The sequence below is a fragment of the Eurosta solidaginis genome, chromosome 4 (genome assembly GCF_040869045.1).
Source record: "Eurosta solidaginis isolate ZX-2024a chromosome 4, ASM4086904v1, whole genome shotgun sequence".
Taxonomy (NCBI): Eukaryota; Metazoa; Arthropoda; class Insecta; order Diptera; family Tephritidae; genus Eurosta; species Eurosta solidaginis.
In genome coordinates, this window is record NC_090322.1 from 208,307,072 (window position 1) to 208,332,268 (window position 25,197).

The 25,197-nt window shown below is 36.9% G+C and overlaps 1 protein-coding gene across 4 annotated transcripts in view; it reads left to right on the top strand.

The window, feature by feature from the left end:
- The window catches only part of RhoGAP19D (Rho GTPase activating protein at 19D), a 233,501-nt gene extending 209,400 nt beyond the window's left edge, over nucleotides 1-24,101 (top strand). For 2 of the 4 annotated variants that reach the window (XM_067784656.1, XM_067784659.1), the window contains 11 exons: nucleotides 6,185-7,051; nucleotides 8,579-8,937; nucleotides 11,122-11,247; nucleotides 11,447-12,023; nucleotides 12,188-12,308; nucleotides 14,903-14,998; nucleotides 15,063-15,377; nucleotides 15,540-15,941; nucleotides 16,773-17,315; nucleotides 17,383-18,493; nucleotides 19,870-24,101. In XM_067784656.1, coding sequence (XP_067640757.1) covers nucleotides 6,185-7,051; nucleotides 8,579-8,937; nucleotides 11,122-11,247; nucleotides 11,447-12,023; nucleotides 12,188-12,308; nucleotides 14,903-14,998; nucleotides 15,063-15,377; nucleotides 15,540-15,941; nucleotides 16,773-17,315; nucleotides 17,383-18,493; nucleotides 19,870-21,200 — 5,848 coding nt within the window. In that variant the 3' untranslated portion in view covers nucleotides 21,201-24,101. Of the gene's footprint in view, nucleotides 1-778; nucleotides 1,657-6,184; nucleotides 7,052-8,578; nucleotides 8,938-11,121; nucleotides 11,248-11,446; nucleotides 12,024-12,187; nucleotides 12,309-14,902; nucleotides 14,999-15,062; nucleotides 15,378-15,539; nucleotides 15,942-16,772; nucleotides 17,316-17,382; nucleotides 18,494-19,854 lie in introns of those variants that run through there. The other 2 variants (XM_067784657.1, XM_067784658.1) reach the window with 2 other exon arrangements.
- The last annotated feature ends 1,096 nt before the right edge of the window (nucleotides 24,102-25,197 follow it).

Sequence of the window (25,197 nt, forward strand, 5' to 3'; positions counted from 1 at the left end):
CATACACATATCTAAGCCATTCATCAATTTGCAGAGCCTACCTTTACTGCTAAAATAAAGGGTTGTTACTCAAAAATTTATTTACACTTGTTCATATGTTTTCACGTATCGATGTCTCATTTATCAACAAAAACAATTCATAAATATGCAAAAACAAAAACAATATTTAGCAGCGCTTTATGTTCGTGTGTTCCTTTTTAGTGACTTGGCTACAGGACGCATTTAGCTGTCACCATACAAATAAGTCAAGGCGCGTTCACTTGTATGGAATGAAGCGCGCCGTGCGCTTTTTTGATTATTGGCGGCGTGACCGACGCGTCGCTTTTACATATTTTTGTTTGCCAATTGATTTTATATTAATCATACATATTTATATTATTTGATTTTTGTATATTTTCAATGGTCGATTTTTTTCGCATTTTGGAATTCAATCGCTATTCCATCATTCATCAAAAAAAAAAAAAAAAATTGACTGTTTGTTGGCGGAGTCGGCGGGCGGCATTGTGAATATGCTGGCGCGCATGCGCTCTTTAAGGAGTTGCGTTGACTTTACATTTTTACTGTGCGCGCCATTTCAATAGATCACCATAGCCGTTCGTCGTCGTCGTTGTCCTCCTTAATGGGAATGCAGTTGGTGGTGGTGCTGATGGCATACGTAGCAGCGCATACAAAAATTCATACGTCAATGGACGTTGTCAATGGTGGAGGAGCTGTCGCTGTGAATGGCACCTGCCGAGCTTGGCGTAAGCTTACGCGCACCGATATTGTCATTGTTTTTTGAGCGAGCATTGCAAAACGGGAGATGGCTATCCAATGCCTGCCAGTGTCCGTCACATTCTCGTGCGCGCCAGTCTATTTTGACATGGCTGCGGTCGTTGGTATTCCATGAACAAAAAAATTGAGGAAGATCAAACATTTTTTAACACGCGCCGTCATCCATCGCACAAAAATATTCTAATATCGCGTATTTCGCTTGCCGCCAACCGACCTTAGATCACGAGCATATTAAATATGCGTCAAATTTAGTTGACGCGTTGTCAATATAAAATTTCTAATATTTGTTCGTTGACAATTGTTGCTTTTGTTTTGTCTAATCACATTACATACTTAATCAATCGATTTCGAACAACGGTGGTTGGTTGTTAGTGAAAATTTAGTTAATCAATCCTGCAGTTGTGTTATTACGAGATTTTCGAATCGCTTGTCTCTATATTGATCGTTTGTTCTATCGATCGTATTGTGTCATCAATGTTGCTTCAATGTTGATCAATCGTTTTTATATTAAAACAATAAGCGATTTAAATATACAAGTGGCTATATTAAATGATCGCAAAAAAATATAAGTGTTTCATAATAAAAATTTTAAAATCAGCTTAGCAGTTTAAGTACGACCGCTACTGCTATTAATTTCTTTACAAACACGCGCTTATATTTTTACTTTTAATTTCATTCGCAATAAGTTTAGTATTGTGCAAAAAAAGTAAAAAACAAAAACCGAAAGTTTTCCTATTAAATAAAAGTGACAATTTCAATTCGTATATATCATCCACTTTGCCAATAAACCTCACTGCTGCTACTACATTCCGATGTTATGATGGGGCCATTGGATGCGGTTTTGAATTGTTTTTGTAGAATGTGTCAGTCAACATGTTGTAGGTGTGTGTGAGTGTATTTATATATATGTATGTATGTCAATAAATATTGGGTGTTGCTCGTTGGGCGTAAGCAAAATATGTATAAATAAAAAAAGCAAAATATGTATAGTTATTGTAATATGTGAATGGAATCACTTTGGGACTCGTTTGAGATAACTTAGTCTCTAAGTTGGAAATCGTTTCGGCAAAAGATCATCGGGTTCATACAGCGATTAAATTTGATAATTTGATAATTTTCGGAACTACTGTGTGTCGACTAATCGCGATTGCGATCAACCCTATAACACTATTTTATGCCATTCGTGTGAAATGCGTATCGATTCGCCATGAAACAGTTGCGGGACATATTTTTTTTATACCCAGCTGTACTTGTACACAGGGTATTATAACTTTGATTGGATAACGGTTGGTTGTACAGGTATAAAGGAATGGAGATAGATATAGACTTCCATATATCAAAATTATCAATATCGAAAAAAAGTTTGATTAAGCCATGTCCGTCCGTTCGTCTGACCGCTTACACGATAACTTGAGTAAATGGCTTATCTGTACCCAAAATAGATTAAAAAATAAAAAAAATAAAATAAATGTAAGGCACGATAACCTCCGAAGAGATCTAAGGCCGAGCTCTTCTCTTCCAATTTGCGTCGTGCTCCTCTTGATTTTCCCTACAAATTGGCCGAACGGGACCTACATGTTTTATGCCGACTCCGAACGGCATCTGCAAGGCAGATGATTTTCACTGAGACCTTTTCATGACATAAATACACTCGGAGCGCTTGCCAAACACTGCCGAGGGGCGACCCCGCTTAGAAAAACTTTCTTCTAATTGAAAAACCTTATTTCTAAAATTTTGATGTTGCTTTGCCCGGGGTGCGAACCCAGAGCATACGATATCGCGCCATCTATTTTTCGATAGGATTTGGGCTCAGTAAAAGAAAAGTTTCACTACGCATTACCAAAAATATAATTTTCGAGCCTGAGAAAAAAAGTGAAAATAAAAAAATGCACAAAAAATCGAAAAAATCGATGAATTTTCTCAGGCTCGAAAATTATTCGGTTTTCGGTTATCGGTTAATAAATCGACCCAGTCTAATGTATATAACATTTTTGAAAACACAAAGAACCTGATTATTTAGTAAATAATACACCTAGAATGCTCAAATTTGTCGTGTGGACTGATATTGGACTCTTTATAAAAGTTTGAAAAAAAAAAAAATTTAAATGGGTGTGGCACCGCCCACTTGTGATAAAATCAATTTTACTAATGTTATTAATCATAAATCAAAAATCGTTAAACCTATCGTCAAAAAATTCTGATGAGAGGGTGCATTTACTATAACGAATGCTAAAAGGGTCGTGGACGAATAAAATGAACTATGTCTTTGCAAAAAAGAGCTTTATATCAATGGTATTTTATTTCCCAAGTGGATTTATAACAATAAATAGGAAAACTTCAAATTTAAAAAAATGGGCGTGGCACCGCCCCTTTTATGACTAAGCAATTTTCTATGTTACGGAAGCCATAACTCGAAGAAAAATTAACGGATCGTAATAAAATTGGGTATACAAATTTTCCCTATAGCAGGAAATATTTCTACAAAAAAATGGTCGAGATCGGTTAAGGATCACGTCTACTTTTATATAAAAGATTTTTTAAAGGGTCGTAGACGAAAATAATATAATAATATACAACAACGAACATTTCGAAGAAAAAATCATGAGAATCGGTTAATTCTTGACAAAGTTATTGACAGTTGAAAACATAGGTAAATAAAATATCGATTGCATTTTATGGGATTCAATCGCCAATAAATCCGAAGAAAGAAATTTTATGAGGCAAAAAAAAACACGTGTTTTATTATTTTGACCAAAGAACAAATTAAAATTTCATCAAAATCAAAAATCATGTCCTGCGCGGACCGGGTGTCTTGCAATGGAATGAGCCATAAGTATATTATATGTATATGTGCGCAAACGAACGACAGTCATGTGCACTTGGTCGCTTGTCGAGCTAAGACTCCAACTATTAGGAGTGATCCAGCTATCAGATCTAAATGCAGCAAGTGGCATATGTCGTAGAAAGAAAAGAGAACGGATTTTTTTTATAATATATGTCCCGGTTTTCGTTTCGGGTTTTTTAGTTTGGTTGTTAAACAAACTTCTGGTGACACATTGGACTCATTCAGTCTATGTGAGGTGCTCAAGAACCGGCCAGTTGAACCTTACCTAAACTTGCTTCCGTGCTGGGGTGTAACACTTAGAGATACCAGACCGCTTCGATAGCTGCTGTTGCGGGTGAATAGTATAAAACTAAAGAGAGTTGGGTGAATTGAGTTGATTCCGTAGTAATCACAAAATATTGTGCTTCCGTTATTTATTAAAATTATTTTCATTTCCTTGAAACTGTGTGCTTTTCGTTGGTCTTCCAAGAGAGGTATACACAGTTCTCAATATCCTTTTTTATTTTTTATCTTTCCGACAGGGAACGAGTTTAATTTGCTTGGATTTTTTTACAGTAATTCCTAATAAATTTTCAAAACATTTTGTTTTTTTTTTTGTTTTTTTTTTTTTGAGAGCGGGAATGATTTTTCGTCATAGGAATTGTTCCTCAAAGCCAGGGCTGTTCACATATTTTTATATTAAAGTGCAAATAACAAAACGTATACAAAATTATATCTGCACTGAAGCAGTGAATTATTTTAAATGTTTAAGGAATTTTGATGGTCGAATAAATTTTGAATTAAAATTGTTTCTCAGTGATACAATATTTTTGAAGAACTGTTAGTGTATATTTGAATATCATACATAAGTGCCTTGGCTTCATATGGAAGTGACTTTTCTTTGCACTTTCATATTGTGACGAATATTACCATCACTAGTAATAAACTCCCAACACAAAAACATTGAAGCGAGCCACACTGTGTACATAAACACATCAATCATCATTTACACCCATATACATATGTATATAACGCATGAAGAGATATTACGCGCACACACTTGTAGTCATCAGCTCCACACATGACTTTGAGAAACGCATACACTATAAATATACATGTATATAGCTAATTACTAACTAGGAGATATGTACAGCAGTTCTAGCAGGCGAAACGACTGCACTCTAGGCTGTAGTAGAAATATGCGAATGAAGCAGCAGAGAGTATAAAAGAGCGCAAGCTGAGCAATCATTAATCAGTTTGATTTAAGCACGCTATTGGTTGCGAAGTATAAGTGTTATTGTGAAGTACTTTTAAAGTAGTCTAATAAAGACCATTTTGCATTATTGAATATTGGAGTTATTTATTCAACAATTTAGCGATACGAACGTTAGTAGAAGGTGTAAAATAAGCGGAGTTTCCCTAAATTCGTTACATTATGAAATTCAGGCACTTTGATATGAATCGAATTTATATGTGAGGGCATAAATACGTCCTTCTTGTCCGCCTCCTCACGTATGGCAGATAGCGCGCGGTCTATACTCTGGGTGTTGAGTCACATGAGAGTTTCTGTTACTGGGGCGGATGCCTACTTGTCCAGGGTGGTGATTCTGGGTGCCAACTACTCTACCATTCTTAGTATGATATGGATAACATGAGCTATCTATGCACAGGATATGTTAACCATCCTACGCGAACAGTTGCATGAGGAAACTAGAAAGGGGACCTCTGTATAGCCTTCCAACATAGGTAAGCATATTCTGTTTACCAAACAGTGAGGCTGCTAGCGGCCGCCAATCAATTTTCCCATTTTTGTGGTTGAAATGGCTTCGATAGGCAGGCAAAGAAGAATTTACAACGCAAAAACAGACGTTCCAATTAAACAATTTCCAACAAAGTTTGTATTGTTGGCTCAGGGGTGGGTTTGAGACTACGCTGCCACGAACCGACTTAGTTGATTAGGCAAGCGTTCACTTACCAGCGCAAGAGATGGAGTTACGATCGGCGAAATAAAAAATAGCTTTGACTGTAACGTGGTGAAATGCAGCCCAACTATGAAATATTTTCCAATGAAATGACCTTAATCGATTTTGCCGGGGCCCGTTAAATAGTGGGATGTGTTGCAGGCACCTGCACAAAGAGAAACACCAAGCAAACTGGCGGGCTTATTTTTAACAAACGCGAAACAAATAATCGGCATTACTTTAGGGTCCTAGATGTGTCATTATCCAATGTCTCAACTTTATCTTGTACGGATAGATTTGGCGGCCATACATATTTACATATATACAGACTTCTTCTGTGTAGCCAATTTTCGCAATCACTCAAACCACGTTGGCCTCTAATGGTTGCTCTTCGTTAAAGATATGACTAGAAGGGTATCATTACCAAACGTAACAAATTATTTCGGAGATCCGTTTAAGATAACTCGTCCGAATGGCGTTCCTCTTTTATTTGCCTGTGTTACTTAAACTCACAAGTTTATTACAAAGTTCATTCGATGGTTGCCAGCTAAATAAACTTTTCACACTCCAACATTAATGTATGCAACTTAAGTCTCATATATTTTCTCTTTTCCCTCCATTGCAGCTCTCAACCGCCGCCCAATTTGGCAGTATTATCCCGACAACATCAACAACAACAACAACAACATTATCAACACCAACAACAACAACCACATCCACTATATCACACACAATCCGCTCCTGCTGTGGCTGCAGCTAATTCTGCGTACTATGCCTCAACATCGGGTGCCGTTGATACCAGCGAATTGATGATACGCCTACGTGAATCTATCAAACAGAAAGAGGAATTCCTTAAATCACCATTACCGCACACGCACGCCACCTCACACACCAGCCATTCGACTGCTGTCGGCCACACAGTCCAACAGCATTTCTTCCCACCACATACACCACCATCTGGCAGTCCACAATTGTCTATGGTGTCGACGACATCAACATCAGCCGGTTCATCTGTCCTTAGTAGCATTGGCGGTGGCAGCGGTGCTGGGCCGGGAACGGCGCGTGGTCAGGTGCGTACACTCGTCAAACAACCATTATCTGCAACATCCTCATCGGCGTCCAGTACGCGTGAATTGCTGCCCACCAGCAAAGCAATTGAAATGCAGCAATATTACGGCAGTGTAAGCAATACAACAAGCGCGAGTAGCAAAAATCATATGACGAATGTTGTTGGTGGTGGTAATGGTAGTGGTGGAAACTATATTAGTACGGCGGAGAATGTGATGAGTCGTGGAAGTGTGGTGTTAAGTACAAGTGGTGTTAGAGGTAGTAGTAGTGGAGGTGATTTGGTAACACTGCGTCGTGCAACTGGTAATGGTGGCAGCAGCTCTGGTACTGGTGCCCACAACAACAATAATGGCATGGGTGATAAATATGCTAAAGATTTGGATTATTTGGAAACATTGCAGGATACGGGGGTTACAAATAAAGTGTGAGTTTGTTTGGAGTGATATTACTTTATTGATTAAGTTTTATTTTATCCAATTATGTTAGTTCAAGTATTTAATCTATTCTGGTGGCGTATGTATCTCTGCTTTTCCGTCTCTAAGTACGTGTTCTCTGCTGTCAGTCTATCTATCTGTAAATTATGTTGTTTGTTTTCGCAATTGGGTTTTCACTACCATTCGTTTTAATTATGATAACTATTAGGCCTCGATAGCCTTCGGCATTGATTTAGATCTATTGAACTCAATCCTTCAGCACATTACTGTAAGTGAAGGTTTTAATACATCTAAGTACCTCTTTTGGCTTTTTACTCCTTACCACGAACAGATTAAGAGTGACGCCACCTAATTTTGTGTCTCCCTACTTTGCCAGAGCGGTCGCAGAGAATGTAAACCGATATATCATCCGCCATCTCACAAAAGCGACAGATTTGTGTATCTAATAGATTTAACTTGCTTAGGTGATATCGTAAACTACAGTGGCTCCTATGTACCCAGTGAGAGTTTGTATGCTGATTCTCTCGTTGCGGTACAAACAGTTTGTCTTTGACCTGGGCAACCAATCCATTGTTGTCTCAAGTTTCCTATTTATTTATGGGACACAGAAGGCCGCCAGACCATAGGATTCTGCTATCCTACCCTGCTCTTTTCTATAAAAAATCGATATTTTTTTGGATAAATCGATATCTTTTCGATAACAAATCGATAATACCACGATAATTCTCCAAAGATGGACCGATAGCTCTTCGATAATAGTTGTAACAAGCCCATAACGTCTATAGCAGACCAATAACATGCCCGTAATTCTATAAAATAACAGCACGAAAACTTTTCATATTCATCAATTAATTTTTCCCGAATGAATTCATTCCGAAATAGTCTCTAGAATAATCCCGAAATTATCTCGAAATAAACCTAAGACGATCTCATAACTATAAAAGAAATACCGAAATAGTACAGAAATTATCCGGAAGTAGTCATGCAAATAATCCCGAAATGTTCCCTAACACGTCCCAAATTGATCTCGAAATAGTATCTAAAAGAATCCCGAAAAATTCCAAAATATTCCCGACATGATCTGCCGGAATCATCCCAACATAACTACAAAAAAGTCTCGAAATGATCACAAAAATGTTCCCGAACAGTCCAGCAATGATTTCAAAAGGGTCCTGAAAATAGTCCCAGGGCCGTGGTATGATTTTTCAGGTTTAAACTTTGAGGAATAACAGTTATTTTCAGATCCTAATAATTATACAATGTTAAGTTTACATTAAGCGGGTGAGAGATTTACCATCCCCTCAAAAATAAACATATCTCACTTTGAAAGCCCATTTTTGCTCGTGGATATCGGTTGTTATCCATAATAAACCAAATTGCCTTTACTGGTAAACTGTTAAATGCAATCTCTTGTAAATACCTTTATTTACCGTTCGGCTACCTCCGAACATCCAAACTTATGACTTAAGTATTTAATTGAACTTTTTTTCTACCCATCTATATATCAATCTTTATAGTTTTGAGCGCAAACTCGTCTCACACCTCGCCAAAGGTTTCGATCCCTTTCAACCGCTCTCCATCAATACGAACGCCTGTACAGATCCCAATATTACAACTAGCAATGTGATGGTGATAAAGAAACCCACAGTACTCTACGATTCACTACATCATCATCCTTTGCATCAGCAACAGGTACAACAAACACAACAGCAACAAACACAAACACCAATGCAACTAATGAAGTTGCAACAACAACAGCAGAAGCAGCATCAACAGCATACGACCAACAGCGTTGTGGATGGTACACAATATAGTCGCATGGAGATACACAAGGCCAGTTTGGCTACGACGACCATCGATCATGCGCCGTCAAGCAGTGAGTATTTTTATAGTTGATTTGTTTATTATTTTTATATTTGTGGGAAGTCGCTTATAACTTGAGTTGAGTGCGCATAATACAAACGAAGTGATTTAAAGATTTCATATCAATCCTGTACGTAAATGCGCACATTGCGTTATCAAAGTAAGAGAAGCAGAAAATAGCTAACTGAACTGTTGTATATTTCATATTAGAGAAGACGATGGGCCAGAGGCTATTGGTATTCTTTAGAGCCGGGCTCTCCATTGGAAATGGAGAGGTTCTCTACCAGTTAAACGAAAGCTGGGGTATCTGCTTGTTTCCCATTTATCTCCCTTTTCCTAATTGCAAAGAGGTCAACCAAACTCTTTTTACCAAACTGGCTTTTTATCATAGATGGATAGGTGAGATAGAATAATCGCAAACCCGTAGATTGACTCCAAAGAGACAACAAACTTCGAACTGAGATGCTAGTATGCCGCTTTGGAGGCGGAGAGAGAGATAACAAAGATATTCAAATCAGCCGGGTACTCTTTTTTACTATATAAATTACTCTGCACAAAAACACACCACCCTCACCCTTTCGGTGTGTCGCGACGCCAGGAAAAAATTCTGATATAAGGCGGTTTTGAAGAAAAAAGGTCAGATAAGACGTTTGGGAAACCGCAGCCAGTATAAACTCTACAAAGGACTGACCCGTTTTGCTCTATACATATGTATTTGAAGTGCTGCAATCGTAGTGGGATGTGTTGCAGGCTCTTGCAGAAAGAGAAACACCAGGCAACCGGGCGGGCTTATTTTTAACAAACGCGAAACGAACAATCGGCATTACTTGAGGGTCCTAGATATGTGCATTATCCAATGTCTCAGCTTTATCTTGAACCGATTGTTACATAGTACATACACGCTTCTTCTGTGCAGTCCATTTTCGCAATCACTCAAACCACGCTGGCCTCTGATGGTTTCTCTTCGTTAAAGATATGGCTAGAAGGAGCTAACTACCAAACGTAACAGCTTATTGCGAAGATCCGTTTTAGATAACTCGTTCCAATGGCGTTCCTCTTTTATTTGCCTGTGTAAATTAAACTCAACAAGTCCCTAATAGATTTTTTCCCCGGGATTCCATAAATCCATATCAAGACAAAAGCGCGTAAGTACGAGTTACGTATTTCTGTTCTACCACGAGAGAGTAAATAGTCGACCGCTGAGCTATAATCTTTTATCTTTATAATGATCCACCTGTTTATAATGGTCCAAAACTTTGACGATTAACTTGTATAGTAACAAAATTAAATGGATAAATGGAATCGACAAATATTCAGTTCTATTCCGATTGACACTCGCGATATGGGAATAGTCATTGATTTTAGTTGGTTCTATCGGGAGCCAGCGAACACTAAAATAGCGGTGGCAATTTTTATCAAATTTCGTCAGCTAAATTCTTCTGGTTTTCTTTTCGATAATTAAAAAAAAAAAAAACTTTTGTTTTATGAATTTTGTAAATGATGCAAACCAATATCAAAAACGTTTTAAAAAAACTTTTGAAAACTCGAGAAAGTTTTAAACAAAATTTTAAAGCTCTAAATTTCTGATCTTTTTGGAGTATGCTGTTTTGTAGCCCAATAAATTTTAGTTTCAAAAACGTTTTCGGAAAAATTCGAAAACTCAAGAAAATCACTTTCGAACATTTTAGTTAGAGCCAAGTTAATCATCTTCGTATAGAACAAAATATAAGAAACTTTTGAAAAAAAATTTTCAAAAATCAATACGATTTTTGAGGGACCTTAACCTGCACTTTATCAGACTAAAATGGATTGAGCTACAAAACTGCATACTTATAAAAATTCATATTTTTCCGAAAATGTTTTTGAGATTAAAATTGAGTGGACTACAAAACTGCATACTCAAAAAACCCTTAATAAAAGTTCGAAATTGCCGTAAAATTGTCTCACCGTTTTTTAGACTGGTGTGCATAGTTTCCATTGCAAAATATATTGAAGTTTTTTCCTTAAATTATCGAAAAAAAGGATAAGTTTAATTGACGAATTTTAAAATTATTGTTACTGCTATTTTGCTGTTCGCTGCTTTATATAACAGAAGACTCGCGGTAGTTTGTTCTTTTTTTAAATTAATCAAACCCCGTTCGCTTCTTGCTGTTCATATTTAAATTGTATGCTTCTAATCCGTAAATTTGTTTCGCAGAATATACCAGCAAATTACCGGAAGCTCTTGGACCAACAACAGCGCCAACAACCACGGCGATGACTGAACCAAAAGCAGCACTCACTGATATTGCTGAAAGCAATGAGGTACCAGCAAATATCCAAGGTATATTATTTATTAACTCTCAATCCCTCGCACTTTTCCTACTCCTTCTACGTCAAGCTAAATCCTTTACAGCAAGCATTTATTATGACTTACGTTTAACTGCTAAGTACAAAACCTGTTTCATTATTACCATTTTTTTAACTTCCCATTTTTACTTCATCATCAAATCAATCTCTCTTATCTTTTTTTCTACAAACAGTGGCTGCTAGTGGCACTTCCGATGTGAGCGGTGGTGCTACTGTCGTCCGTCGCTTTAAGCCGATCTCATCATCGTTTGATGATAACAAACCAATGCGTCGCATTTCGTATTTACGCGCTACCAACAATGAAGCTGACTATTCAACATCGGACACATCGATCACATCACTAACGGGATTGAATAGTAGTGCAGTTAGTATTAGCTCTCCACCGAAGCAACCACAACCACCACTTATTGAGGTGGCTACCAAACAGTTATCATGCGATAGAGAAGACGATGACCATTTGCACCATCACAACAACAATAATGATGATGATCCAACATATGATGTGGTTGCTGGTGATGAACGGCAAGTTGTACAGACTACGGTCAATATAGCGCAGGAGCCGCAATTGCAACAAAAACATCAACAACAACAACAACAGCATCACCAACATCATTTAAAAAATAATAGATCCAGTGTCACTGCAGAGGCGGCAATTGTGGCGGCTGTGACTGCTGCAGGTGTTGGTGGTGGTGCTGCGGCAGCATTAAGTGAAAGTAGACGTGAATCGTTGAATAGTGAAATACGTAATAGGTGTGTTTATTATACATATATTTTGAACATATATTTATGTACTGCTGTGTTTATAAATATGATTGATTTACTTATTACTTACTGCGTGAAGATATAAAAAAAATAGAAAAATATTTACATGAAATATGACGTTTATAATGTTTTTTTTTATCTTTTGCACTCAGCGTTCACATTGACGATGTAATCGCAGACATAAATGGAAAATTGGAGACAAAGGATGTGGCTACCGAAATGGAAGTGTTCGAAACCGAAATGGAGATTAAGTCGTCGTGCATCAATGGAAAGGTGCGTGTGCATGGAATTTTTAATTTGTATTTAACTTTCTTGTTGCTAGCTTTTTCGAAGCGAATGCGTTAATACTTTTTAAGATGTGTTTCATAATACGGGCAGTGTTGGGGTTTATTCCAATCTTCGAAATTCGAAAATGGTAGTTGGAAGAAAATATCTGTTCTTAGTAACTCATACCAAGCTTGACAACATATCTTTTATAGTAATCTACAGTAGCGAACACAGAAATAGCAGTGACAGTTTTTATGGAATTTCATCGATTAATTTTTTTTATTTTCGATGCTTTAAGAAAAAACTTTATAAAGTTTTGTAACTGAAACTATGCAACAATGTTTTCGAAAAAGGTCGAGAAAATTTTATGAAAGTTTCGAACTTTTTATTAAGAGTTTTCCTAGTTTTTTTTAAGAATGCTGTTTTTTAGCCCAAACAATTTTAGTCTAACAAAGTACAAGTTATAGGTCTCCCAAATTTCGTATAAATTCTTGGAATTTTTTTTCCAAGGGTGTTTCAGATATTCCTCCATATATGTATAAATTAATATAAAACACCATTCGGAACAAATGGCAAAAATCTATATGAATTTCTAAAGACCTATTACTTTTGCTCTGTTAGACTAAAATTGATTGGGGTACAAAACTGCGATTAACTAAATAAAATATTCGTAATTTTCGTAAATTCTCGGTTTTTCGAGTTTGAGATTGATTTGCTTAGTTTTAGTTAGAAAATTCATGGAAGTTTTTTCTTAAATTATCGAAAAAATGTAAATAAAAACTAAATTGACAATTAAAAAAAAATACTTGACAGGCTGGCCGGCACGAATTTTGTAATTGAAATTTAAATAACTTCCCGATAAGCTACAAGCTTGAAACTTGGAATATAGTTCAGAACCCGATGGCAATGCATTAATAAGAAAAAACTCCGATAGGTGGCACATGGATCGAAATATTTCAAAAAAATCGTATTTGTGGTCCGATTTGGCTCATATTTGGAACACATAATACATACAAGAATAGAAAGCGACCTATAAAAAAAAATCGCCGCTGGGTGGTGCAAGGAATAAGATATTCAAAACCGTATTTGTGGTCCGATTTGGCTCATATTTGGAACACATAAAACATACAAGAATAAAAAGCGGCCTGTGAAAAAAATCACCGCTAGGTGGCGCAATGATCGATATATTCAAAAAAATCTTATTTGTGGTCCGATTTGGTCCACATTTGGAACACATAATACACACATGAATAGAAAGCGACCTATGATGTCCGATTTGGCTCATATTTGGAACAAATATTACATACATTCCGGTAGAAGTGACATCAAAATATTTTTGAGTTCGAGAGGGGACAAGCATACGTGGCGCAGAGTCGAGTAAAGGCTTTGGAAGTATTATGTATTAAGGACTTAAATTGTAACAAATTGGCGGGAAAGAGTCCTTGTAATAATGAGTCACTAAATGAGCTAAATGGAACAAGAAATAATAGGACTAAAAACTTGAGAATAAAATAATAAAAAAAAATTTTAAGTTGAACGATTTTATTGAAAACAATACTTACACGAAGTAATAATAATACTAAAAGCTAGAAAACAAATAGGTAGATCCTAGGTACAAGTCATCACACTCCTCATCAATCTATGACGTTGATAAGACAATTAAATAAAAGCGTTGGATGCGTCAACTGAACCTTAATAAGGTTATGCTACGCCTCACATTTTTAGAAATTTCACGAGTATAGATTTCATTTTATATGAAAAGGCTAAGAAATCTAGGGAGGGAAAGAGTAAGATTAGTAAGAGGAGAGGATAATTATTGGGAGCGTGCAGTTAGTGGGTTGAAGAAGTAGAAGTTATCTAGGTCATATATACATATATTTCAAGATGTGGACAGTTTTATAAAAACGAACCGAGAGAACTGTTATGGGATTATTTCGAAATTGTTTTCGGATCATTTATGCATTGTTTTCAAAGGCTGCGGGGAACTTTTCGGGAACATTTTCCCAACATTTCAGGTGTGTTTTCGAATCATTTCGTTATTAATTCGGAACTATTTGGGGTTGGATCCTCTCCCCTTAAACCAAAGTAGTGGATAATTTCAAGACTATAGGAGTGTTCTAAATCATTTCGGCATCGTTTTTGTATCATTTGGAAACTATTTTTGGAATAATTTTGAGACTTTATCAAAATTTCGGAATTGTATTCGGATCATTTGACGACTTTTTCGTGATTTATTTCCAGCACTTCTTCAGTGTTCTTGTAAAGATCATTTCGATACTAGTCTGGGACTGTTTCTGGTCTTTCAGATTTTCCATAATGATGGGGTTTAGAATCATTACGGGACTATTCGGGATTGCTTCCAGGGGGGGTAATTTTGGAAATGTATTCAAAATAAATTCGGAATTGTTTTTGAAATCTTTTTGATATTGTTTTTAAAGTAATTTCGGGACCATCTTAGGATAGATGGGAACATTTCGGAATTTCAAGCGTTATCATTTCGTGACTATTTCGGGATACTATATTTATAAGTATTTAAGCTTGACAATATTATTACACCTCAGTTTTCGTGGGCGTTGTTGTAATTTTCATTTAATTCCCAGCGTCTTTCGGACTATCGATCTTGGCGGCAAGTGAAAATCGAAATCAAAGGCGATTTCCTACGCATCTATCCCGGGCGTCATGCTAAAGAGAGTCATGTAAGCTCACTACTTTTAAATATGGATTTATTATTATTAATAACTTAATGTTTCTTCTCCACAGATGATAGAACTCGATATTAGAAGTTTTAAAATCTTTGATGAATCGGTCGATAAAAAGAAATCCTACATGTTTCGTATGCAATCGAAACCAACACAAATTGCCACACTGGGCAATGAGCTAAATCTGGATGATGTTAGTGATAAGTTGACTTCATCGGGCAGCAGTGCATCGACATCAGCATCGCACAATGAACCACAACATCACCAACCAAATCCGCAACCTACAGAAATATTATTTAAAACGAAAAGCATGACGGAAATGAAACGCATTTTCGGTTTATTGCAATGGAAAAATAGTCTTATTTATGACGATAGTGTAAGTTGAAGGGAAATTTGCATAAGTTTTTACTAATTACACAACGCATAACGCGTTGTTCAACTCAATTCGGAGATGGGTCGTTCTGCAACCAATATTATAGCAATCATTTATTTTAATTAATATTAAATATTACTTTGTTTTGTCATTCAATTTGCGTAGGATCTTCAAGGCAGGCAATTAGCTGAGCCGCAAAAAACTGCGGCTATCTCAAGCATGCCAACAGCAACATACTGTGATGATAACGTACAACAACAACAACAACACCAACATAAGCAATTACAACCAGAATATTCACCTTTAAGCACAACATCACGTGGTGGTGGTGATTCTGAAATCATCACCGATTCTATATCGCCAGTGATGAAAACACGCAAATCATCTTCACATAAAAATATACCTGACAAGGATTTAGGTTCGCCAAAAGCCAAAAATTGGAAAGATTTACTATTTAGACGTGGTGGTGGTAGTAGTAGCCACCATGCTGACATATCACCATCAAGTTTAGCCTCGGGTGGCAAGGCGACTGGATCTATTGGCGTGCCCCTGAAAATGTGCCCAATGGTGAGTTGCAGCGTCAGTTTCAGAACATAACGAGGCAAAAAAATGCGTAATTTTTTTCTAATTAGCGCTAAAATATCGGCCTATTAATTTTTCGATCCGCGGAAGGTGGTTCGCTAGCTTCACGCTTATCTTTCGTAGATATTCTAAAGAGATTCGACAAGAAGGTTAATAGTAGTATTATGTAGTAAGAGTTGCCCCAAAATTGTAAAGCGACATTTGATGAGATAACCACTGCCATTAGCTAGTAAAGTGTAGTGGCGCAACCCTGTATATTTTTGGATTTAGATCGGAACCTATTCGACCGCGACTTACGCCTCAATTTATGAATCGCGTCAGGTTAGTTGGCGGCCACCGTGGTGTGATGGTAGCGTGCTCCGCCTACCACACCGTATGCCCTGGGTTCACACCCCGGGCAAAGCAACATCAAAATTTTAGAAATAAGGTTTTTTAATTTGAAGAAAATTTTTCTAAGCGGGGTGTTTGGCAAGCGCTCTGGGTGTATTTCTGCCATGAAAAGCTCTCAGTGAAAACTCATCTGCCTTGCAGATGCCGTTCGGAGTCGGCATAAAACATGTAGGTCTCGTCCGGCCAATTTGTAGGGAAAATCAAGAGGAACACGACGCAAATTGGAAGAGAAGCTCGGCCTTAGATCTCTTCGGAGGTTATCGCGCCTTACATTTATTTATTTTATACTGATGAGCCACCAGAAGTGGATGGGATGGCCGTTATTTTTATAAAATTATGTTCTTATGAAACTTCATTTCTTTTTATCCTCTATTTTTGTATTATTGAAACTTATATATCTTTTTCCTTTCAAATATTTTTCTTTAGTCCAAAAACAACGAATATGTGCCCCAGCTGGTCGACGTCTGTACAAATATAGTTGAAACGAAAGGTCTCGGTGTAGTCGGTATTTATCGCATACCCGGCAATAAGGCTGCCATTTCAGAGTTGTCAGAGCAAGTAAACAAATCGGACTTCTCATTTGATCGTTGCAACACCGATGTTAGGTGGGAGGACGTCAATGTGGTATCGAGCTTGTTAAAACAATTCATTCGCAATTTACCTGATGCACTGATGCCGTGTACCTTCTATATAAATTTCATCGAAGCTGACAAGAAGACTGGTTTGGAACGTTTAAAAGAGCTGCGAGAATTGTTAAGCGCTTTGCCGCGTTACTCATATGAAACATTGAAACATTTGATACGGCATTTGAGTCGTGTGAGTAAGAATTGTGATGTTAACTTGATGGAACCAAAAAATTTGGCTATCATATTTGGCCCATCGATAATACGAACACCCAACGATACGCTCGAGATTGCGGTTAAAGATATGAAACATCAGTGTCGTATTGTGGAGTTGCTTGTGACGCAGGTAAGAAAAGATGCAGTAGGTTTGAAATTGTACTAACATATTTGCTAACTTTTAATTTATATTCCAGTATGATTACTTTTTCGAAAATGGCGCTTTACCCGATTTGGCAGATGTGACGGGTAATACTCCAATCGCCTCCACTTCCAGTTCAGCGGCAAGCGCTCTACAAACACAAGAGGATCAAACGAACATGCTACTGCATAATGTGTCAAAAATTGAGCGTCTAACCGAACGTGAGTCGTCATCTACAACACGCACTTCACGTTTTATACCACAGCTACGTCGACGTACGCATAGCAAACGTGGTGCAGCCAGCTCGGACACTTACTCGGGTGAAAGTGTGTTGGTAAGCGAAAAGCAAAAATTGAATCAAAGTCATAATGCGATTTTGAATTCAGATTACAACAAAATAATCACTAACAAAAACAAACATAAACGTAAATCATTACAATCATCCATCAATCTCAATCAAACCATTACTAAAATTATTTCTGCACCACATCACATGCACAATGCATTACTTAAATATCATACTAGCACCACCAATTCCACCAATCGCAACAACACTACCATCACACAATCCACTCCTAATATTTGTGTGGCAGCAGCTGCCACACCAACGGCATCCAAACCACCAACAACACCACCACCTCCACTACCACCCCACAAATCTTTCAAACAAGGCGCATCGGTTAGTCGTACGCAAAAGCAGCTGCAGCAGCAGCAGCAACAACAGCAGCCGCTGCAGCCGCAACAGCGTCGTCGCAAAGCCGTGCCTACTATTTACGATTTTGGTTTAACATTGCGTGTACAATTTCAGTCATTAGATTCAACGAAATCAGCTACAGCAGCGATGACAACAAGCAGCAGTTCTACAAATGCTACGACAGCATCATCGAGCAGCGGTAGTGGCGGTAGTAGTAGCATACACCACACTATATCCAGCAGCACAACACAAAAAACGAAGAAGGAACGTAATTTCTTGATCAATCATGGCGGTAGCGGTTTTGTACGCGTACATCATCGTAAGGCCAGTCTGGATGAAAAGGACTCGGGTAGTTGTAGCGGCTCGGGCAGCGGTAGTGGCGGCAGTATGAGCAAAGAGCAGCAACGCAGTAGTGTCGATATATCTGTGTTGTTAACCGACGATGAGTCTAGCAACAGTCGAAGTGATACTGGTAAGTATCGTTAAGAGAAATTAGTTTGAATCGTTGTGGGGTTGTGTAGCGCCACCCTCTCAAGGGGTTGCCAGCGCAACATATAGCTTCTCCAATCCAATTGTCAACCTCATCTACCCGTGGCGAATCATGTTTCATTAACAGCCGAGGCTCTGGCGACCGCAAGTTCCTCTTGGAACTAGGGGTTGGGGAGGGCGGGATGGCCTAGAAGATTCAATGTGGTCATATTAAATCGTTCCCGAGATGGTCGGGCCAGTACCTTAATGGTGCTGTGTTACCGGAACGTAACGGATCTATATCCGGCAAAGGACCATCAACATCGATAACACTCCCCAAAGCCTTCGGGGAGTGTCTTTATTGTTAATACAACAACAACAACAGCAGTTTGAACCGTCCTTTCGCATGCTCGGTCACGTAACTAAAAGTTAAGATATCGCATCGAAATACTATGCTATTCTAGTAGTGGAAAGATATCTACCCAATTCTACACTCTCTCATGGTTCCTATTATCATGCAAATTATATATATCGATGAGATGGGTCTTGAAGTGTTCGAGAGAAAAGTTCTTCGAAAGACGTATGGTCCTGTATGTATAAGCTGTCTGAGTTTTACGCAGACATGACGATAGTCCAGCAAATAAAAACCCAAAGTCTTCGCTGTTTAGGTCATGTTATGCGAATGGACGAAGACGCGCCGGCCAAGAACGTATTTCAGTCGACACCGTAGTTTGGTAGCACAGGAAAGGGGGACCTCCACTGAGTTGGGAGAGGCAGGTGGGATAAGACTTGATCTCTCTTGGTGCTGGCGTGAGTTGTTGCGAAACGGTCGAAATTGCTTAGCCGCCTAAGCGCCAATTATTGATCATGATGATACGCATCTATTGCTATATTATTCTAATCTGTTGAAGCAAGCATCCAATATTTGAAAAAGAATACTCATATGTATAACAGAGTAAGGCTAGGAATGGGAGGCAGTGAGATAGAGAGCAAATGTGCGAGGGATAATATGAGTAGGAGGTAAGGTTTATGTATAGGGGGGAGATTAAGTTGAATTGGAAGAATTGTCCGATAGTAGGAGTGATAGAAAGTAGATATGGTAAAGGCAAGAGTGAGAGAGACAGGGTTAGAGCTAGGGATAGAGAGACTGAAGTACATTTTCAAATATGGAGAAGTAAGCAACGACCCGTGTCTGATAATCAATTAAGGCCTAGTTTCGACAATATGGGTCAAATATGACCAAAAAGGCCCTATAAGGATTGGAAAAACTTAATGCTACGATAGCTCGCTTTTGGAAATTATAAAAATCAATTTTTTTTTTAAGCCGAAAATAATATTTCTTTTTTCTTTTTAAAATAATTTTAGTATCTCTCATCACAGGTTCAATGTCTCTCACCACCATCACCGATGCGCTCGATACAAAATTACGCAATCTACGAAGCGGTTCGGAATCAAATGATGAAAATGGTTCGCCAGAGTTTCGTAAAAATCGACGGCATACACTTGGCCAACCGCTACATTTGCTGCATTCAGAAAACATTCCCTATGCAGACGAATCACCTGAGCGTCATTTTTATTCCTGTCCATTGGATGCACCAAACGTGCTTATGCTTAGCCGTTCCTGTACAGCCACTAACACCCTCGCCACAACGAAAGCGAATGAGAGCAAAGAACAGCGTGTAGCTGCGGCATTATCTGCCTACAAAAGCAACAAGCTGCAACATTCAGCTACAGTACCAATCAATCCAGTCGCAGCTTCAGCGACGGCGTCGCCAATAACTATTCTGGGCGGCAGGTGTAGTACACCAGCGTCAGCAGCGTCCACGCCTACCGCAATTTTGACTGTGAAAACAACAAATACACCAGGTGGTATTGTTGCTGTTAGTGGAAATGTGGTAAGCACTGGAAGTGGTAGTAGCTTAGCGCGCAACTCCTATGTGGGAGGCACACGTAGCTCACGCTTCTCCAAGCAAATTCACGAGCAACAATTTTGTTCTGATGATGACTCCGAGGGTTCAACAACAAGTGATCCCAAAGATTCACTTATTATAGCATCACCGCCGTTTTTTCTAGATCGTTACAATAAGAAGCGACGTGATCATCGACTTTTCCGTTCGGCTTCTTTCAATTGTCGCAACTATTCATCGTCAGGTGGTAGGCATAGCAGCAACAGCGGTGGACCGCATAGCAATACAAGCGGCGGCGGTGGTTCGGCCTCAGCGTTAACTAAAGATGAAAAGACTGATATGAATTTAACGAAGAAGCGACAAATACAAAATAAACAAAATCGTTCGATTAAGCGACGGCATACGGTGGGGGGTCCACATGATTATAATGGACCCAATAATGGTTGTTGTACGGTAGCGAATAGTAATACTTGTAATCAACATCAACATCAGCATACGTGCAAGGTGACCGCTGGTGGTGCTGGCACAGCAACAACAACTACAACCACCGTATTACGACGCATTCCTATACCAAGCGCTAATGCTAATATTAGCAATAACAATAACAATATCAACACGAGTTTAACGCATGATGGCAACAACGGCAATGGCAGTGGTGGAGGAGGAGGAGGAAGCAGTGGCAACAGTGTTAGTGGCGGCAATGGAGGCGGTGCGGCTACAGTTTCAATGGCAAGCAACGCGGCTGGGGAGCATGTGCTGGAAGTTGGCATACGTATAAAGAATATCAATAGAAGTCGATATTAGAAGAGACGTTATGAAATGATGTATAATGTATGAACAGGAGCTTATTTAGCATTAGTATGAAGCAATGAATGTGAAGAAAGTGTGCTTTGCAATTTTGCAAACAAAAAAAAAATAAGATAAATAAGAAATAACACCAATTAGTTTTTAAGTTCAAAGTAAAAAAAGTCAAAGAACGTTCAGTTAAATATATGTGTGTGTAGAAAGAAATTTGAATATTTAGTATTAGCAAAGAAATTATATTGTAATTAGAAAACAAAACAAAAAAAGCAACAACAAAATCGGAAACAACAAACACTGGGGTTATTCATGCTGTGAGCAAATTAAAAAAAAAAAGGTAAAGAGTAAATTTTAAAATTTGGTTTGATGTTAAAATAAGTATAAAGACAGCAAAATATCTTTCTATGAAATAATTTTTATAGTAAATGCCAATAAGAAAAGTTCTTTAAGGAGCTTACGTTTTATATTTTACTTGGATAAATCAGACTCTCTGATGAAAACGTATAAAAAGCATAGAAACGCGTAGAAGAATAGAAAAAAGCTGTAGTCTTTATCTTCTGTATATTGGCCGAAAAGCTCCTCCAAGGAAATCAAGAAAAGTACTTTAGAGGAATCGCAGAAATAAATGGCTCCAAAAATGTAAAGTTACAAGTTTCGAAACATTTATTTTAAAAGAAAATGTTTCCGCAAGAGCAACCATTTTCAAATAATCAATATCGATTTTTAATTTTTAATCTTTTCTTATTCACTTTGTATTGAGTTTTATTTTGGGTTCGCTTAGTGCTAATTTTCGCTAATTATCTTCCGAAATTGTAAGCCAGATTTACATAGAACGTCAGTCAGCGGTCAGTGCTTCACTTTAAAGATGAGTTCAATGTACGCTTTAGGATACGATCTTGTTACACGAAGTTTGTAAAATGTAAAGCGAAGCAAAATGTTGAGATATTTTCAAATATGGTGCTCTCAGTATCAAAGCTCGTGGCAAAGAGAACTGATAGCCTATATATTTGGTCAATATAGAATAGATTAACTGCTAGGTGAATCTTACCTCGGCTGCTTATTCGGACACGCTCTATTCCAGAAAATTTTTGAAAGACCGCCTCTATCAGAATTTGTTGCATACGCTCAGATAGAGGCATTTTTGGAGAAAATGCTTAGATTGGGCGGTTTTCAAACAAATTCTGATATATTGAGTTTTCAATAGTTTTCTAAGATAGGGCGTTTTCGAAACGGCAGTCGAGATAGGGTGATATTGCGATCGATATAAAATGTTTGTAAAAAAAAAAGTCTTGAAATTTCCTCGCTTCAGCTTATCTTTTATATATCTTCTGATTTAGCACTTGCTGAAAAAATTAAAAACATTTTCGAGATTTTTTCTATAATTTTCTTAAAAATATCTTTTCTGGCAGATTGCTGATTTTGAATATGGAAAAGATTTATTTGGTTCAAAAATACTAAATTTAAAATAAAATGAAAATTGTAATAATAACGTGCATTATCGATTTCAGAAACCTTTCTAGAATTTGATTTGCGTGAATTTTCTTAGGTCGTTAACAAGCTCGTTTGCCGTTTCAAAAACGCCCTATCCTATCAAAACTTGTTTGAATAACGTCCTTTCTCGAATTTTTTTTTAGAAATGCTTTATCTCAGAATTTTTTAATAACGCATTATCTTAGAGCTCGACACACTTTCTCAGAAACTGAGGCAGTCTCATCAATAATTTTATACAATTTTATATAAAAAAAGACCTTTACCACCTTTTCTTCGAACATAAATGTTTTTGGCTCTCCCACTTTTACTACAAAAATATAGATTGTAGATTTTGAAACGTTGAATTCAAATATGAAAAAAATATTTTGAGAACGGCTTTTTTTGAATTTCAAAACGTTTAAGGTATTCACGTGAAACCAGCCATCACACTTTCTGCTTATGTGGTTAAAGCTTTAACACCGTTAACATCAGTTTTGAAACGAATTGAATTAAGTACCAAAAAACTTATTGCTAAAAAATTTTAAGATGCTGAATTTGATTAATAGTTTTGCGCTGTTTTTCTTAATTCTGAAACAGTTTTTCAAATTACGAGTTCGTCTAATTTATCAATTAAAATAAAAAGACAACAAATCGCAAAAGTCCATGTTGTAGAAACTTGCTTTAATAATAATTTTTTAAAGATTTTACAAAAGCTACCGCATGGCCTGAACTTCTTCGAAAATTGTTTTTTTTTTTTTCTTTTTTTAACAGAGATATTTTGCTGTACTTATACTTTCTTTAATACAAAATTAATAAATTGTAGAAAATATTTCAAAACGCTCAACACATATAAAAATGTTGAAGTTTTTTTCTGCAAATTTTTTTTATTATACAGTTATGTGAGAATAATACACAAAAAAATTAAAAAAAAAGATCTGTTTAATACAGAAAACTTTCTTGAATAAGCATATGTATTCTGGATGTATATCTGAACCACCTAATCTACAAACATATTTTTGTAGCGCAAAAAATCATGTTTATTGTTTTACTTTTTTTAATTCAAATTCTTTAATTGCGATCTTATACATTTTCATTGTTATTTGAAAAAATATTTTTTTTCTTTATTTTAAATATAAACACTGCAACTACATTTTTGCATGCTAACAGAAGAGAACATAGAAATTTATGAACATACAAATTTATTATGAAAATACAAATATATCAACTTAAAAGTAAAATTTATGTATTACGATTTCAAAACGCCCGAACTTGTTATATTTACCTAAAATATACAATTTAATTTAACTGTCAAAATATTGATTGTAAATACTTATAATTATGAAGCTACGATAAAAATAAATAAATTTATTTATTTGCAAAAATTGTACATACAAAAAAAAAAAAAATATGTCGGTTTTCTCATATCACATTCAACGGAGGACACTTTATTCTGATCAATTGCGATTGTTGTTATCGTTTTGTTATTAGAAAAATTAACACATTTTTTACTCAGCGTGCTTTGCACACAGAGTATATTAACATTGATTGGATAACGGTTGGTTGTACAGGTATAAAGGAATGGAGATAGATATCAAAATCATCAGTATCGAAAAAAAATTTGATTGAGCCATGTCCGTCCGTCCGTCTGTCCGTTAACACGATAACTTGAGTAATTATTGAGATATCTTCACCAGATTTGGTACACGAGCTTACCTAGACCCAGAATAGATTCGTATTGAAAATGAGCGAAATCGGATTATAACCACGCCCACTTTTTATATATATGTATATAACATTTTGGAAAACACATAAAACCTGATTATTTAGTAAATAATACACCTAGAATGTTGAAATTTAACATGTGGACTCATATTGAGACTCTTGATAAAAGTTTGGAACATTTTTTTTGTAAATGGGCGTGGCACCGCCTACTTGTGATAAAATCAATTTTACAAATATATATCATAAATTAAAAAGCGTTAAACCTATCGTAACAAAATTCGGCAGAGAGGTTGCCTTTACTATAAGGAATGCTTTGAAGAAAAATTAACGAAATCGGTTAAGGACCACGCCCACTTTTATATAAAAGATTTTTAGAAAGGCCGTGGACTATTAAAATAAGCTATATCTTTGTAAAAAGAGCTTTATATCAATGGTATTTCATTTCCAAGTGGATTTATAACAATAAATAGGAAAAACTTCAAATTAAAAAAATGGGCGGGGCACCGCCCCTTTTATGACTAAACAATTTTCTATGTTGTGGGAGCGTTAACTCGAAGAAAAATTAACATATCGTAATGAAATTGTGTACACATATTTTCCTTATAGCAGAAAATATTTCTAGTAAAAATGGACGGAATCGGGTAAAGACCACGGCAACTTAGATATAAAAGAAGTTTAAAAGGGTCGTAGACTAGAATAATAAGCTAGAACTTAACAAAAAAAAGTTTTGAATCAATGATATTTCACTTATCAAGTTTTATTGTAAGAGGAAATGGGAAGACATTTTTGTTTTAAACGGCCGGTTCCA